This window comes from Heterodontus francisci, chromosome 13 (genome assembly GCF_036365525.1).
Source record: "Heterodontus francisci isolate sHetFra1 chromosome 13, sHetFra1.hap1, whole genome shotgun sequence".
Taxonomy (NCBI): Eukaryota; Metazoa; Chordata; class Chondrichthyes; order Heterodontiformes; family Heterodontidae; genus Heterodontus; species Heterodontus francisci.
The window spans coordinates 53,839,790-53,856,871 of record NC_090383.1 but is presented as its reverse complement, the minus strand read 5'-3'; the positions used below and the strand labels follow the sequence as shown (position 1 = coordinate 53,856,871).

The 17,082-nt window shown below is 41.5% G+C and overlaps 1 protein-coding gene across 1 annotated transcript in view; it reads left to right on the top strand.

The window, feature by feature from the left end:
* The window catches only part of LOC137376707 (chitin synthase chs-2-like), a 45,730-nt gene extending 35,767 nt beyond the window's left edge, over positions 1 to 9,963 (top strand). The window contains exons 10-12 of the mRNA XM_068045682.1: positions 6,361 to 6,712; positions 8,657 to 8,700; positions 9,923 to 9,963. Coding sequence (XP_067901783.1) covers positions 6,361 to 6,712; positions 8,657 to 8,700; positions 9,923 to 9,963 — 437 coding nt within the window. The remainder of the gene's footprint in view (positions 1 to 6,360; positions 6,713 to 8,656; positions 8,701 to 9,922) is intronic.
* The last annotated feature ends 7,119 nt before the right edge of the window (positions 9,964 to 17,082 follow it).

Genomic DNA, 17,082 nt, shown 5'->3' with positions numbered 1-17,082 from the left:
CACATGCACATGAACAAAGAGGGCGTCTGTGCACTTGCTCACTGTTATTATGTTTACAAATCTTATTTCTTGCAATATTATGTTTTGTGATATGTGTGTGAGAAACGTAGCCCACTTAATAATAATTTACACCAAGTCAAACTCTGAAGAAGTAAGTTTATTTAACGTTCTTGCAAGATCGGGTGTCCTACAAGCAGGCACACCCATCAACATATTCAGTTCATGTTTATACAATACAAATCCATTTTTCCACGCCTTTAGTTTACATTATTGGTTATAACATATTATGACACTAACCTATCCTATAGTTGCTACAGTCTCCTCCTGTTTACTTCTCCCCCTACTCTAACTTTCTAGCCCCTAACTCTTGTTGTTGTTTTACCTTATTTGGCTCTCCATTGTGTGTTTTAACTTGCAGCTGTCAGCCTTTATCTTAGTGGGGCAGTTTCTTATTCACTACATCCTTTGTTCTAACTCTTGCTGTTTCTCTTTTCTCTGCCTAAGCACAATTTTTAACTGCTGTACTGTCTCAAGGTCTTTACTTACATACCCTTATCAGTTCTCTTTTTCAGTGATTTCATTATGTTGTGTAAAAATGACTTCTTGGTAATTTTCCACAAGCTGTAGAAACAACATTTCAGTATTTCTTATTCTCACAATTCCCCCTTTTCTTTTACTTAATCCTTGTTGTTTTCTACATACTGCGGAGGGTTCTCATACGTCCTCTCAAATCCTCTGAGCATTATTTCAGCCGCCTTTTCAATGTCTGTATTTCCGTTGATACTATCCACTTTGTCATTACCTAACAGGTACATACTCTCTTCCTGGCCTCTTTGTATTGACATCTGCTTCGTCAAAGCTGTCTCAATCAATCGCTGTGTCAGCCCTCTTACACAAGGAATAATACAACACCCGATGGCTATTAGTATTCCGACAACCGTGATCAGGGAGGTAAAAACCGAGATTATCATGCCTTTCCATTTTCCCAACCAGGATTCAAGCCACCCCGTCAGGGAAGTGTCTGCTCCTGAATTTTCGGCCATCTCTTCTGCTAAAGTTGTTAACCCTTGCAGTGCTCGGGTGATTGAACCATCGGGTGCTGTGTTATTTGGGATAAATGTGCAACATTTCCCTCCTAACATTATACATGCGCCTCCTTTTTCTGCTAAGATCATATCTAGAGCCAGTCGATTTACCCAAGCCATTCTACTAGTGGCATCTAATTGTTCAGCTATACCTTTTACCGCATCTCTAGTATAATTTATAAATCTTTGTTGGTTGTAATAAATATAATTTATCCAATCTACATTTTTGTTAATCGTGACCCACCAAAACAAAGACTCGAAACCGGCGGTTAGAGTTCGCTATCGCTTCACTTTTACCCCTTTCCCTCGTTATTATCTTTTGTTTCTCAAATGCCAAGGTGAATGGTATTGCCAATTGAACAATTGCGCACGTCCCCTTCCACTGGGAGGGTAGGGTCTGTCTCAGGATTTTTACTCCGCAATACCACCATAAATCCGCTCTGGGGGCATTCAATGATGAGTAGTTCCCTCCCCTGACTCTTCCAGTTACGTCCTCAGTCTCTATGCATGACTTCAACTCTCCCACATTTCTGGTTAGCTCCGCACCGTGTCGACTTACGCATGATGTGTGATTCACACTGGTGGCTAAAAATGAAGGGGGAGTCCTTGAATCTTTTTCTCTAGGGGAGGGAACATTAATGACAAGGATATGCAAGTTTGAATACCCCAAGCCGTCTTATCCTGATATAGGGCTAACATGCATTCCATGCCCTTTCGGTCACGCTCCCACCCCAGCGGGAAAGGTACTACTTGAGCTATCGGTCTACCAGATGCACAAGCATAGCAATTGTTTTTGTTCAAACTTTTTACAGTATATTTTATCCATTCTACCCAGGCATTTGTGTCCCCGTAACCGGTTTCGATCTCAATTGTCTTTCTCAAGTCTTTTACCTCTATTATTTTTACTATGTTAGGATCGTTATGAGAGGTCCCTTTTAGTTTGTTAGATGGTTTACCAGTCTTTTCGATTGTTACCTGAAAACAACATTTTAATTCACCTTTCTTTTTCCCTTCTCTAACTGTTACTCCAAACACCTTGTTGTCTAATTGGAAGTGGGTATTTTTGATTTGTCGTTCTTCTGTTATTGAGCCATTCCGATGGCATTGGATGGATATTCCACCAGGCGTTTCTGTCCACTCGGTTCTTTTTATTGTCAAATATATATAGGGTTGCATTCCTTATCTGGACAATCTGGGCCTGGTTTTATGGGGCTCTGGTGAATGGATATAATCGGTGGGAGTGGGTCTCCTGTTAGTAGTCCATCCCCATAATAATGGAGGGACTTCACATGATAATTTCTTTGGTTATGTATGCCCCCACATGGGATTAGGAAACATGAGCCTACTTCTACCACCTGAGGGTCCTGGCTCTTGGGGATTTCAATTCGTGTACCGTTGTCCCCGTCAGTTCCGTCCCACATTGTTATTTTTCCCATTACTGGGATGACTAATGCTGCATACGAAAACATTCAACCCATTTTATTTCCTGGCTACTTTTGAAAAGAAAGCGAGAGAGAAAAGGCACACAATATTACAGACAGTATTTCCGCGCTCGCGCCGCTATATAAAAAAAAGTTCGTTACTCAAAGTCTTTTTAGCTTTATTTTCAATGGTTCTTCTGTTAATTCGGTTGTCCAAGTTCCTTCCTCGGCCGGGGGGGTTGTACCGGCCCCTTGATTCTTGTGTAGTGGGTCCAACCTCTTTCTGCCGTTCTTATGGTTGTTTCAGTGGTTAGGAGAGTCTGGTATGGTCCTTCCCAGTTCGGTTGTAGTTTAGTCTCTTTCCACGATTTCACCAGAACCCAATCTCCTGGTTGGATCTTGTGCACTGCAAATTCGAGAGGTGGGGTCTGTGCTAACAGGCCTTGCTTCCTGAGGAATGACAATGAGGAAGACAACGCCAGTATATAGTTCTTTAGAAACGAATCTTTAGTTTCTAAGGTTGGCATCTCGCCCCTGGTTCCCATATAGGGTAATCCGAATAGCATTTCATAGGGGGACAGTCCCACATCTTTTCTAGGGGCTGTCTGAATTCTGAGTATCGCTATAGGTAAACATTTGGTCCAGGGTAACCTTGTTTCAAGTACCAGTGCCATGCCTTTCTGCTCACTTCCACATTCCCCCCTTTTATCATTCTATGATAACCTTCTCTCTACTGATCAACTTATATATGATTATATATATTCACTAGGATTATGTGGATCTATTTACTCAAATAACATTTAAACAGTATAATATAAAAGCAAATATAAAAAACTCAGCAACTGCTGAATCAGAAGGGTAGGCTTAGCCACCCTCTAACAAGGGGGCGTGTATTAGCCTGGTCGGTATGTTTTTCATTCTAACTTTCCCCTAGGATTGTCAGTTCTGGGTGATAAGAAGAGTGCTGTTGAAGTACAATGTCTCTCTCTCTCTCTCTCTCGCTGTACCAGCTGCAAGGCCAAGTTGCCTCTGCAGCCCTGAAGTTATGAAGTCAGCTAGCTTGTTAGCAATACATGACTGATTAATTGTTTCATCTTAAATGTTCCCATGTAATTCTGTTCTTAAAAATTCTAAAATCTAAATTCTGTTCTCACAGTCCCCCCTTTGATTCTTCAAAACATTTTTTAAAAAATCAATCCTTTGATCCCACCTAGGTGCCTTTAATGGTCTCTATTTGTCTAGAAACAGCCTTCAACACCCAGAGGGGTCGCACTCAATACGCCGCCTGCTTGTGCCATAAGAGGGGCCTGCGGTAACTCTGTAAAGGCATAAGTTTTGCAGGGGCTTCAACTACTTGTTTACAACATAAAAGGGTGGAACACTTGTACAATTACCATCTCATTTAAGCTTCACTGTTTTTCTCTGGCTTCATCTCTATTAACGAAAACTTTCTGCGCTTCTCTGAGCAGTTCGTCCAATTGTTTTTCACTCCATCCATCTATCTTTTGAATTTTCTTTTGGATGTCTGGCCATGATTTTGTTACAAAATGAACTCGAAGGAGTCCTTGGGCAACCGGGTCTTCTGGATCTAAACCTGAATATTTCCTCATTGTGTCCCGTAATCTCTGTAAGAAATTTGAGGGAGTCTCATCCTTTTCCTGTCTTACTTCGAAGGCCTTATTCAAATTTTGTGATTTCGGGACAGATTCCCTAATGCCTTTTACTATCAGATTTCTAAGGTCTTTCATCTGGCCCCTATGGCCGACGTTATTGTTCTGCCACTGCGGGTCTTGATTAGGGTATTTTTGTTCGGCTGGTTCGTTTCCCCCTACCCCGGGAGGGTTTTCAGGGGTCTTCTACGAGGACTTTCATTTCCTTTTTAAACACTCTTACCTCTCCTGACGTTAATGGTGCACTAACAAATCCAATTTCATTATTTCCTATTGGTACCTTTCTCAAGGGCATCATTGTCATAGGAGACTCTCTGTCTCTATCGTCGTCGTTATCGTCGGGTTTAGGGGTGGTCCTTCTTGCTGTCCTTAGATCATATTTGGGTCTTTTTCTCCTTGGTTTTTGACTCTAAATCCCAATACTCCAACATCCGTCCCAATGGACTTTCTGGAGGGATGTTGCCGGCAGACTTTCCTTGTCTCCCATCGTCTTCCTTTTTAGACGATTTATTTCCCATGGTAAACTGAAGGGTCTTGTACCCTACGGTATTCACCTCCTAGCTGAAGGGTCTTATACCTTACGGTATTCACCTCCTAGCTGAAGGGTCTTGTACCCGACAGTATTCACCTCCTAACTGAAGGGTCTTGTACCCTACGGTATTCACCTCCTAGCTGAAGGGTCCTAATACCTTACGGTATTCACCTCCTAACTGAAGGGTCTTATACCATACAGTACTCACCTCCTAGCTGAAGGGTCTTGTACCCGACAGTATTCACCTCCTAACTGAAGGGTCTTGTACCCTACGGTATTCACCTCCTAGCTGAAGGGTCCTAATACCTTACGGTATTCACCTCCTAACTGAAGGGTCTTATACCATACAGTACTCACCTCCTAGCTGAAGGGTCTTATACTGCAGGACTGTAAAATTCACTCCTCAAGGACTTTTAGTACTTAGAAGGTCTTATCCTACAGTTAACCATAAGTCACCAAGATAATACTTAAAAGTCTTTTTTCTTACCTTGGTCCGTGCACGGAGTTGCCTGACTTCACGTGTGTACCTGCCGCACTAAATACTCATTCAGAGTGACTTCCCTAGGATCGTTTTCAGTCGATTACTCGGGACCGCTAACAACGAGAGAAACGAGACCGTTTTTAAATTAACGGGATGCGTCTTCTCGTCTGTCGTCGGCCGCGGTCCCGGCAATGATGAAGAGATCCCGGACGAGCCCCCAATTGTGAGAAACGTAGCCCACTTAATAATAATTTACACCAAGTCAAACTCTGAAGAAGTAAGTTTATTTAACGTTCTTGCAAGATCGGGTGTCCTACAAGCAGGCACACCCATCAACATATTCAGTTCATGTTTATACAATACAAATCCATTTTTCCACGCCTTTAGTTTACATTATTGGTTATAACATATTATGACACTAACCTATCCTATAGTTGCTACAGTCTCCTCCTCTGTTTACTTCTCCCCCTACTCTAACTTTCTAGCCCCTAACTCTTGTTGTTGTTTTACCTTATTTGGCTCTCCATTGTGTGTTTTAACTTGCAGCTGTCAGCCTTTATCTTAGTGGGGCAGTTTCTTATTCATTACATCCTTTGTTCTAACTCTTGCTGTTTCTCTTTTCTCTGCCTAAGCACAATTTTTAACTGCTGTACTGTCTCAAGGTCTTTACTTACATACCCTTATCAGTTCTCTTTTTCAGTGATTTCATTATGTTGTGTAAAAATGACTTCTTGGTAATTTTCCACAAGCTGTAGAAACAACATTTCAGTATTTCTTATTCTCACATGTGCAATTACCTTTATCACTCAATATCAATTTTTGTGAGTCAGTAATATATTTTAAAAAGCTTGGAAGTCAAAACGTTAGAAAATGAGCAGAGAATTGTTTGGTAGTGTCAACACAACCAGATCTTAGCTCCTATTATGTTAGGCACACTGTACACTCCAACGTTGTTTGTAGGACCCCAATTGGAAAATTTTGGTACAAATAGGTGGAGCATGGCCCAACCAGAGATCGTTAAATAACTAGAAAAGTGGCGTCATGTGAACATAAACTCGTTCCCATACATTCACATCCACTTGTACTGTGTTGGCAGAAAAGATCAATCATAATCTCTTTTTTACTCTTGTTTGCAGTAAAAATGCTAACATTATGTTATGTGTTTTTTTAGGTGAAATGGTCAAAGAAAACACATTTATTACTCCAACTGGCTTGTTCTTCATCTCCATGATGATCCTCTACATCACAACAGCAATGCTGCATCCCCAGGAATTCCCCCTCGTTTTTTACGGACTGCTGTACATTATTTGTATCCCCAGTGGATATTTGCTGTTGCCAATTTACTCCATGGTAAACATGAATAATGTTTCATGGGGCACACGTGAAACAGTCACTCCAAAGACACTGCACAAAAAGAAGCCTCGGCAGGTTTTGAAATATGAAAAGAAATGCAAATGCATCTGTTGGGATATTGAATTTGCAGTAAAAGAGGATAAAAATGAATTAATTCAACTTGCAGACAGGTAACTTACTTTGAAAACGATCTGTAATATTAAACGGCAGTATCTCTTGGTGCAGTGTCCGTATAAAATCTAATCGGAGGTAATAGTACCATCTCCCAGTTCTCTGTGTTTGTGATTCTTTTGTTCTGAAACAGGTTTAGTTATTGTTATCTGATTGATACATTTTGTTTGGTTTAAATTTTCTCCTCACATTGCCCCTGACAAGCTCACCACAATGGATGATGTCCTGCATGTGCGAACCGCATGGCAAATTGCCACCACGATCTTCCGCGCGGTGGCGCAGTTATTTAGACGGGGTGGCCCACTCACATCTCATGGAGGGGGAGGGCTGTCCGTCCTCAGCAATGGCGGAAATTGCCTATGCGTAGGTGCTGGCGGCATTTTTAAAGGGCAGCCAGCCCTGCCACCTAATTTAAATTTTTAATGATAGACTCCCCAAAATTAAATAAATAAATTTCTAACCCACCCCCCCATAACAATTACTTTAACTACCAGCCCTTCCCCCCCCAGAACACTTACCTTTAACATCTGACCTTTACCCCCAAAACTGCACAAGGTTCACAGCTCAACCCTTCCCACCATCCCCAACACTCATTACGCTTATTTGATCCTGTTCTGCCCCCCTTCCCCCACTGCACTGAAAATGTTACCTCCTTCGCACCCCCCCCCCCCACCCCCGCCCCACCAGTGTGGCACCGCCTTTCCCCAGACAGGGATTTGAAGGCGCAGGTGTGCCAGCTGCCGCGCTGAAGATCACGACAGGCCTTCAAAGATCGCAAGTGTATGTTAATTAATTCATTTTATTGATTTGAATATTTCAATTGTGGTCCCCTCGCCCAGTGCAGGGGAGCTTTCATGGAGCCTCGCCGCTGCGGAGGGATTGGGCTGGGTCCTCGTAACATCAAGGTCTGTGGCGGCCCTCATCTAGAGTCATCTTCAGGACCCCCACCATAGAACCTGACGCCTGGGGGAGAACAAGATCCAGCCCAGAGTCTCGAGATCTTCCTGCTCCCTGAGAGAGCTCAGACTTTATCACGCCTCTTTGTAAAGTTTCTCACATTCTCTTTGACCTGTGATTCTCTGTATTTGGTATGGGTGGGCGGGGAGGTGCGTGAGGATGTGGATGGCTGGTTGGAGACCAAGCTTTACATTGGCTTGATATGTTAGGTGTTGCCCTGGCTCTGGAGATTGCTAATTGATGCTGGAGTCTCGCTCCCTTCAGAGACAGTATTTATCCTCCCTGAGCCAATGGGATTCCTTTTGATTGTTTTCATCAATTGAGATTGAGATCCTGATTGTTCATGGGATTATACTCCTTCAGATATATTTTTGGTTGGGTTTGGGAATGGGAGAGAATTTTGTTTTCAAAGGGAGATTCTGACTCTTCTTCCATTTTTAAGCAGGACAAAGATTAGCCATATGTTTTCTCTTTAAGTGAGATGACAGGCATCCAAGCACACTATCAAAGTGATGCAGGCTTTGCAGGAGTAAATTCTTCTTCACATTGTACCAATTCAGTTCAAATATACTTGAAAGCATTTGTTTACATCTAAAACTTTCTACTCCTTCCCATCACCAACAGCAGTCTTCTCACTGCACTCAAAAATAAGGGGCTTGATTTTAACCCATTCAAAACCCATCCTTGTGCAGAGTTAGAACTGCCCCCATGGTCTCACCCCATTGTCCCTACTTTTCCATTCTGGTTTCTGCTGCTGAGAATTCTGGGTATATCTTTGGCATATTTTGTCCCTGGAGGGACTTTCTTCCTTTGATTTGTTTTTATTAGGTCATTGCATTGAATTTTAAAAATAGATGTAATTCACTCGAGGTTTTTTCTCTGTGTATATTTTATAGAGCCTCATTATATTTCTTGATGACCTATATTTAATCTACTTCAATTTTTAAAAAAATTATTCAGATTTTTTTGATTTTTTTTGTCTTCAGTGTAATTGACAATGACGAAGAAATGGAACCCAGAGTCGAAGACAGTGAGTATTAATAGGTTTAGAAAATTGTGACTTGTTGCTAATTGACAAGCTGTCCATAAATAACTAAGTAAATGTCCAATATAAAATGGTGTGCAGATTGCAAGCTGAGTGTGGAGATTTGAGTTTTGTGAATGGGGATTTTAAGTGTTATCTTTATAAAAGTCTGGTCTGCAGTTACTTTCCAGAAAAAGTAGGATTAAGAAAGTAAAATAGGGTTAAGAAAGTGTTACGACCGAGGCGGGAGCGATGCACTGTCAATTCAGTTCCATCAATCCACATGTTGCAGCATATTATTTAAAGTTTTCCCACCCAACCAGAAAACAGCCAAATGAAACACCCAGAATAAAACAGACCAAACCAGGTATCTTTAGACAGCAACAGATTAACTATTTATTAAAACTAAATCTTAAACACTATTAAAATAAACCTATGTCCAAAGACCTTATAACTTATTTTAACCTAACTCCCCCATTCTCTCACTCACATTCAAAAATCAACGGTTAATCTTTTTTTTAAAATTATGTTTTAAAAAATTAGCTGTTTCTTTGGAATAAATACATAACTGGGTTATAAGTCTTTGTGGATTATGTTCCTGATGGGTGAGGGATCCCAGTGTAAACATAATCAAATGCCAGTCGAAGTTCCCATGTGGATTTGATGAAACAGTTGTTTCTTAAAAGGCCTTTAAAGCACTTCGGCTGCAGCAGGCGTCAAACAGTTCTTTCAACGTGGGTATAACGACAGGTCTATGTTTGACTTTAAATTGGTAGATTTCAGTCGAAGCTTTATTGCAAATTCCATAAAACACAATCAGTCAATCTTGAAGCAAAGTCTCCTTTGATTGGAAGAAAAAGGATTTCTGCTACCTTCAGCAGTACAAATGTTCTCTTCAAAAGGGATTTTCTTTTCTTAGGCAATTAACATAGCCTGTAGCTCATTGTAGAATTTCTGCGGAGAAAATTCTCCTCTTTCAAGGCAAGCCCGCTTCACTGGTGTCTCTCAAAACTGGTTTTAGTTGTTTTTTTACACACTTAAATTGTTACAGTACACCTAGTGACCTCTCTCTCCTGCTGTTGTCCAGACAGCAGGTGCAGCTGTGGCATACTGTGCCTCTTAGTTTTTAAAGACACACTGTTTTTAAACAGAGTCTTAAACGTGCACTGCCCCAATCAGAGAAGAAAAAAAACAGTTCCGTGACGAAAGTAAAGTATGTTTCTTACAGTCTTTGGCAGGGATCAACAGGCTCTACTGCAGAGTAGCTGATTAGTAAGTAGCTGACCAGTCAAATCTGGTTGCTGCAGTTTCAGCATCAAAAGGTATAGATACAGAGGTCTGGTGCAGCCTGTAAATGGTATGCAGATTGCAAGCTGAGTGCGGAAATTCGTGTTTGGTGAGTGGCGAGTTCGGTGAAGGGGGGAGGAGGTGCTCCATTTTTGTACTTTTTTTTCTACTTTTTTAACCCTCCAGTATTTGGTTCTTGCTTTGGTGCACTTACAAGCTGGTTGGTGAGTAACAGGTAAGCTATTCTACTTATAATAAATAGTCTGTAAAGTTAAGGTATGGAAGGGCAGTTCTGCCAAGTGTAATGTACAGCCTGTGGTATGTGGGAAGTCATGGACGCACCATATGTCTTAGACAAACACATCTGCAGGAATGTCACCAGCTGCAGAAACTTGAGCTCCAGGTTTCAGAACTTGAGCGGCGGCTGAAGTCACTGTTCTGCATCTGCAAGGTGGAGGACGACATGGATAGCACATTTAGGGAGGTGGTCACACCACAGGTTAGGAACATGCAGGCAGATAGGGAATGGGTGACCACCAGGCAGTCTAAGAGAACCTGGCAGGTAGAGCAGGAGTCCCTTGATATGATCTCACTCGCTAATCGGTTTTCCATTTTGGATACTGGTGAGGGTGATCGTTCCTCAGAGAGTGCAGTCAAGCCATGTTTGTGGCACCACAGGTGGCTCAGCTGCACAGGAGAGGAGGAAGAAGAGTGGAAGAGCATTAGTGATAGGGGATTCATTAATTCGGGCAACAGACAGGCATTTCTGCGGCCGTAGACGTGACTGCAGGATGGTATGTTGCCTCCGTAGTGCCAGGGTTAAGGATGCCACGGAGCGGTTGCAGGACGTTCCTCTGGGGGAGGGTGAACAGCCAGAGGTCATGGTCCACGTTGGTATCAATGGCATAGGTAAGAAGGGGGATGAGATCCTAAAAGCAGATTTTATGGAGCGAGGAAGGAGATTAAAAAGCAGGACCTCAAAAGCAGTAATCTCATGTGCAAGTGAGTGATTGAACACGTGGCTGGAGAACTGGTGTAGGAGGGAGGGCATCAGATTTGTGAGACATTGGGACTGGTTCTGGGGCAGGTGGGACCTGTACAAGATTGCATTTTAGAATGACTGGGATGAATAACCTCGCAGGGAGATTTGCTAGTGCTGTTGGGGAGGGTTTAAACTATTTTGTCAGGGGGATGGGAACCTGAGAGGGAGCTCAGACTGGAGGGAAGCAAAACTGGTAACTCGTCAGGGGTGTGGGAACCAGGAGCAGGCATCAGAGAGGAATACCAAGCTGCACAGAATACTGGGGACGATAGATAGGACGAGAGTAGGGAATAGAAAGTTATTAGGTGTGATCAGAGTAAGGGAAAAAGTAATAAAGTCTGAATCAGGGTTAATGTGCACGTATGTGAATGCACAGAGTGTGATTAATAAGACTGGTGAGGTATAGGCGCAGATTGCCATGTGGAAATATGATGTGGCTTTTTCAGAGACCTGGCTCAAAAAAGGGCAGGACTGGGTATTAAATATTCCTGGCTACTAGGTGTTCAGAAAAGATAGGAAAAGGAAAAAGGGGGAGGGGTGCGGTATTGATTGAGGAGAGCATTGCAGTGCTAGAGAAAAAGGATTTCCCAGAGGGGTTGAGGGCAGAATCAATTTGGCTAAAGCTAAGGAACAAAAAAGGTGCAATTACATTGCTCGGTATTGTCTATAGGCCACCAGCTGGTGAGAAGGACATAGAGGAACAAATTTGCAAGTAATTACAGAGAGGTGCAAACATTATAGAGTAGTTATAATGGGGGACTTTTATTATCCAAACATAGACTGAGATAATAGTAGTGTAAGGGTAAATGAGGGGCAAGAGGTCCTAGAATGTGTTCAGGAAAATTTTCTACAACAGTATGTTGCTAGTCCAATGAGAAAGGAGGCACTGCTCGACCTGATTCTTGGGAATGACGTGGGCCACGTAGATCAAGTATCAGTAGGAGAGCATTTAGAGGACAGTGATCATTGTATCATAAAGTTTAGGCTGACTATGGAAAAGGACAAAGAGCAATCCAAGGTAAGAATAATTAACTGGGGGCAGGCCAGCTTCAATGGGGTAAGAATGGAGCTGGGGCGAATAAATTGAAAGAGATAGTTCGGGCAAAGTAAAGGTATGTTCCCTGGAAGGGGAAAAGTAGGGCAAACAAATCCAGAGCTCCCTGCATGACAAAAGAGGGAGACATTAAGATAAAGAAGAAAAAGTGTACTTGTGACAGATGCCAGGTAGAAAATACTCTTGAGAACCAGGCTGAATATAGCAAAGAGGGAGCATGAAAAGAGACTGGCAGCTAGCATTAAAGGAAATCCCGAAGTTTTCTACAGGCATATACATAGTTAAAGAGTGGTAAAAGAAGGACTGGGGCCGATTAGACACCAGAAAGGGGATTTACATGGAGGCAGAGGGCATAGCTGAGATATTAAGTGAATACTTTGCATCTGTCTTTGCCAAGAAAGAGGATGTAACCCAGGCAATTTTGAAAGTTGATGTAAGTCAGACACGAGAGGGGTTTAAAATTGATAAAGAGGAAGTATTAGATAGACTGTCTGTACTTAAAGTGGATAAAACACCAAGACCGGATGAGATGCATCCAAGGATACTGAGGGAAGTGAGGGTGGAAATTGCAAAGGCACAGGCCATAATTTTTCATTCTTCCTGAGACTCAGGGGTGGTGTTAGAAGACTGGAGAATTGCAAACGGTATACCCTTGTTCAAAAAAGGGTGTAAAGATAAGCCCAGCAACTACAAGCTAGTCAGTTTAACTTTGATGGTAGGGAAAACTTCTAGAAAAAGTAATTCGGTACAAAATCAATAGTCACATGGACAAATGCAAGTTAACTAGGAAAGCCAGCATGGATTTCTTAAGGGAAAATCATGTTTAACTAATTTACTGGAGTTTTTTGTGGCGGTAACAGAGATGCTGTTGATGTCGTGTACATGGACTTTCAAAAGGTGTTTGATACAGTGCCACACAACAGACTTGTGAGCAAACTTGTAGCTCATGGAAAAAAAGGGATGGTAGCAACATGGATACGAAATTGGCTGAGTGACAGGAAACAAAGAGTAGTGGTTAATGGATTTTTTCAGGCTGGAGGAAGGTTTATAGTGGAGTTCCCCAGGGATCATTGTTAAGACCCTTGCTTTTCCTGATATATATTAATGACCTAGACCTTGGTGTACAGGGCACAATTTCAAAGTTTGCAGATGATATGAAACTTGGAAGCATTGTGAACTGTGAGGAGGATAGTGTAGAACTTCAGAAGGATATAGACAAGTTGGTGGAATGGACAGACAGGTGGCAGATGAAGTTCAATGCAGAGAAATGTGAAGTAGTTGATTTTGGTAGGAAGAACATGGAGATATAATATAGAATAAAGGGTACAATTCTAAAGAGGGTGCAGGAGCAGAGGGACCTGGGTGTATATGTGCTTAAGACATTGAAGGTGGCAGGACAGGTTGAGAGAGTGGTTAATAGCACATTCAGTATCTGGACTTTATTAATAGGGGCATAGAGTACAAGAGCAAGGCAGTTATGTTCAACTTGCATAAGATACTAGTTCGGCCTCAGCTGGAGTATTGCGTCCAGTTCTGGGGCCTGCACTTGAGGAAAGATCTGAGGGCATTGGAGAGAGTACAGAAAAGATTCACAAGAATGATTTCAGGGATGCGGAATTTCAGTTATGAAGATAGACTGGAGATGTTAGGACTGTTTTCCTTGGAGAAGAGAAGGCTGAGAGGTGATTTGATAGAGGTATTCAAAATCATGAGGGGTCTGGACAGAGGAGACAGAGAGAAACTGTTCCCACTTGTGAAAGGATCGAGAATGAGAGGGCACAGATTTACAGTGTTTGGTAAGAGAAGCAAAAGTGACATGAGGAAAAGCTTTTTCACGCAGCGAGTGGTTAAGATCTGGAATGCGTAGCCTGAGAACGTGATGGAGGCAGGTTCAATTGAACCATTCAAAAGGGAATTAGACAGTTATATGAAAGGGAAGAATGTGCAGGGTTATGGGGAGAAGGCAGGGGAATGGAATTGAGAGAATTGCTCTTTCAGAGAGCCAGTGCGGACATAATGGGCCAAATGGCCTCCTTCTGCACTGTAACAATTCTGTGATTCTGTGACAAGCATAGCTGACGTTACTATTGCAGCATATTTTTAGGCCAGAATTGTTTTCTTCAGGCTTTCCCTCCTTCCTTCCTGGAAACACTGATTCATGTTGTTTACAGTTGCACCTGTGGCACAGACCTTCCATTACCTTGTCCAAGTGCCCTTTTGATCTGTCAGCCAAGACATTCAGCGTCAGCAGGCTATCTGACCATGTCCTTGCTGAGTTCAATACTATGTTTAACCAATGTTAACATAACCCCTGTTCGGCACATAACAGCAATTATGCCCTTCAGGCCCTCATGCTCACTCAGCCATGCTATTAGATAATGACTGATCTGTATCCTAACTCCATTTATCAGCCTTGGTTTCATATCTCTTCATCCCCTTATCTAACAATAATCTATCAATCTCAGTTGTGTCATTTTCAATTGATCTAGCCTCAACAGCTTTTTGGGGGAAGAGTTCCAGATTTCCACTACCTTTCATTTGAAGATGTGCTTCCTGACTTCTCCCCGAATGGCCTCGCTCTAATTTTAAAGTTATGCCCCTTGTTCTGGACTCCCTTGTTTTCTAGAAGGAAGGAGGATAGTTCCAGTAATTCAGAACAAGAGGCACCATCTGTACATTTTAGCATAAACAACAGAAATACTGGAAATACACATTAGATCATTCATCATCTTTCAACAGAAAAGAAAGATTATTGATGTTTCATGTGTATCCTTGATCAGAACTGAAGACGGAAAGGTAGATGGACATTTCAGTAAGGTTGGAAAAAATGAACAGAATAAAAGGAGAGGGGATAGAACCAACAGATTGTGTGGGGGTGGTGGGTAGGTTAATTGAAATGCAAACTTTTTTTTTAAAAGACAGCAGTTAGATAATAAAAAAGATCAGAAGTGACACAATGTAAAGACATAAAAGGGCAAATGAACTTGCAAAGAGTGCAGACTGAAAAGTCTACACAACTTGTTGCTTTATCCGTTTAATGATTGGGTTATATTGGGGTTTGTAATGTGCAATAGTGATGGTGGAGGGTGTGGGTGCAAAAGAGACTTATTACCTGGAGTAGCTTTAAAACCTGGATGTTACCCATGGCTCAGTGGCAGCACTGAGTCAAAACATTGTGGTTTCAAGTCCCAATCTAAACACTCGAGCACACAATCTCAGCTGACACTCCAATGCAGTACTGAGGGAGTGTTGCATTGTCTGAGGTGGCATCATTCGGATGGGATGTTAAACTTTGGCTCCATCTGCCCTCTCAGATTGATATAAAAGATCCCATGACACTATTTTAAGAAGAACTGGGGAGTTCTCTCCAATGTCCTGTCCTTTGACCACCTTCACTAAAAACAGATTACCTGATTATTTATCTCATTGCTGTTTGTGAGTCTTTGCTGTGCGTACACTGGCAACTGTTTCTCCCTCCATTACAATCATTCAAAAAAAGAATTTTGTCAATTGTGCAGCACTTTAGAACGTCCTGAGATCATGAAAGATAGAAATGAAAGTTGTATGCATGTATTTTTTGAACTGCTGGAAATACACTACCACAGAGACTGATAAGCTTGATTTCTACTATATATTCAAATAGAGTTTTGAGTCTTCAGCAGAATCAAGGTCAAAATAAAAGATATTTTGTTGCTTAACTAACTAGAATGCATTGCTGCTAAGAATGATCTCTTTCTTGCACTTTCATGATGTAGATTGGATAAGCAACTTGCAAGAGCAGTCATTCCATATATTGCTTGTTGAAGAAACACTTGATGAAGTAAGTTGTTGCCTATGACATTTTTCTTAATTTCTTTGTGCATTCATTTCACTAAGTAGTAAGAACTCTTCTGTTGTATGTAGTTATTCACTGTAGTACACAGCAAAAGTGCCATTCAGATAGACAATTGGAATAAAACATTTTTATTGACCTCAATATTTTATATTTTTTATCTGCAGGCAGAAGAACCATTCTGGAATGACCTCATCAACTTGTATCTTAAACCAGTTGAAGAAGATAAAGAGAGACAGGCAGAGACAGCGAAGCAACTGAAATGTCTCAGAAACAAGGTAAACACTGCTTACCGTCTGTTCTGAATCTGATCCCTTGTTCAATCCCAAAAGGGGAACTGCGTTGATTTATGCTTATGTGGAAGGAGGAAACAAAGGGGGTATAGAAGGCACAGAGAAAGTTGTCAGGTTTCAGGGTCTAACATTAGAAATGGATTGCCAACTTTTCTCATAGTCAGTTTAGCTCTCTGAATATAACAGAACAGCCATTATTTCCACACAGTCTTGTCAATGCTTGACCATTGTGCAAAATGCCTTCTAATTGAAAGAAAGCAAAATGCATGTGCCATCAAGCTAATGGACTAAAGGATAAATTTTGAGGTTTCATTCCCAGGATGAAACCTTGCTCAATAAGACTTTGAATTGGAGAATCAGTGTTGGTGCAGATTAGCACAATCAATGCATACAGTTCCTGTTTTCTCAGTGATTAAAGTAAATCTGGAGCACCCATTGAGCACCTGCACTGATTAATTATGTTAACTTTTGTTCTTGCATGGAGAGAGCTCCAAAAAACTATATGCCAGGAAATGTGTATTCGCTCATGTTGAACTGAATGGGAACATTGGTGTTTTGCACCTTATAAAGACATATTATGAATAAACGCTTCCATTCTTTTCAGGCCACTTTTTTGTTCTTCATTATTAATACTCTGTGGATTGTTTCAACATTTTCCCTACAAGCAATTGGTCCTGAGATACACATCAATATCCCAAAAATCCTCCCAAATGGTACTTTTACGAAAAATGAAAGTCTAACCATCGAGCCACTCGGTTTTATGTTCCTGGTATCGTTTGCTGGGCTGTTGGGAGTTCAGTTCCTCGCCATGTTGTACCACAGGTATTAATAAAAGAATATTTTATTTTAAAAACAATTAATACAATATTATGAAAGTGGT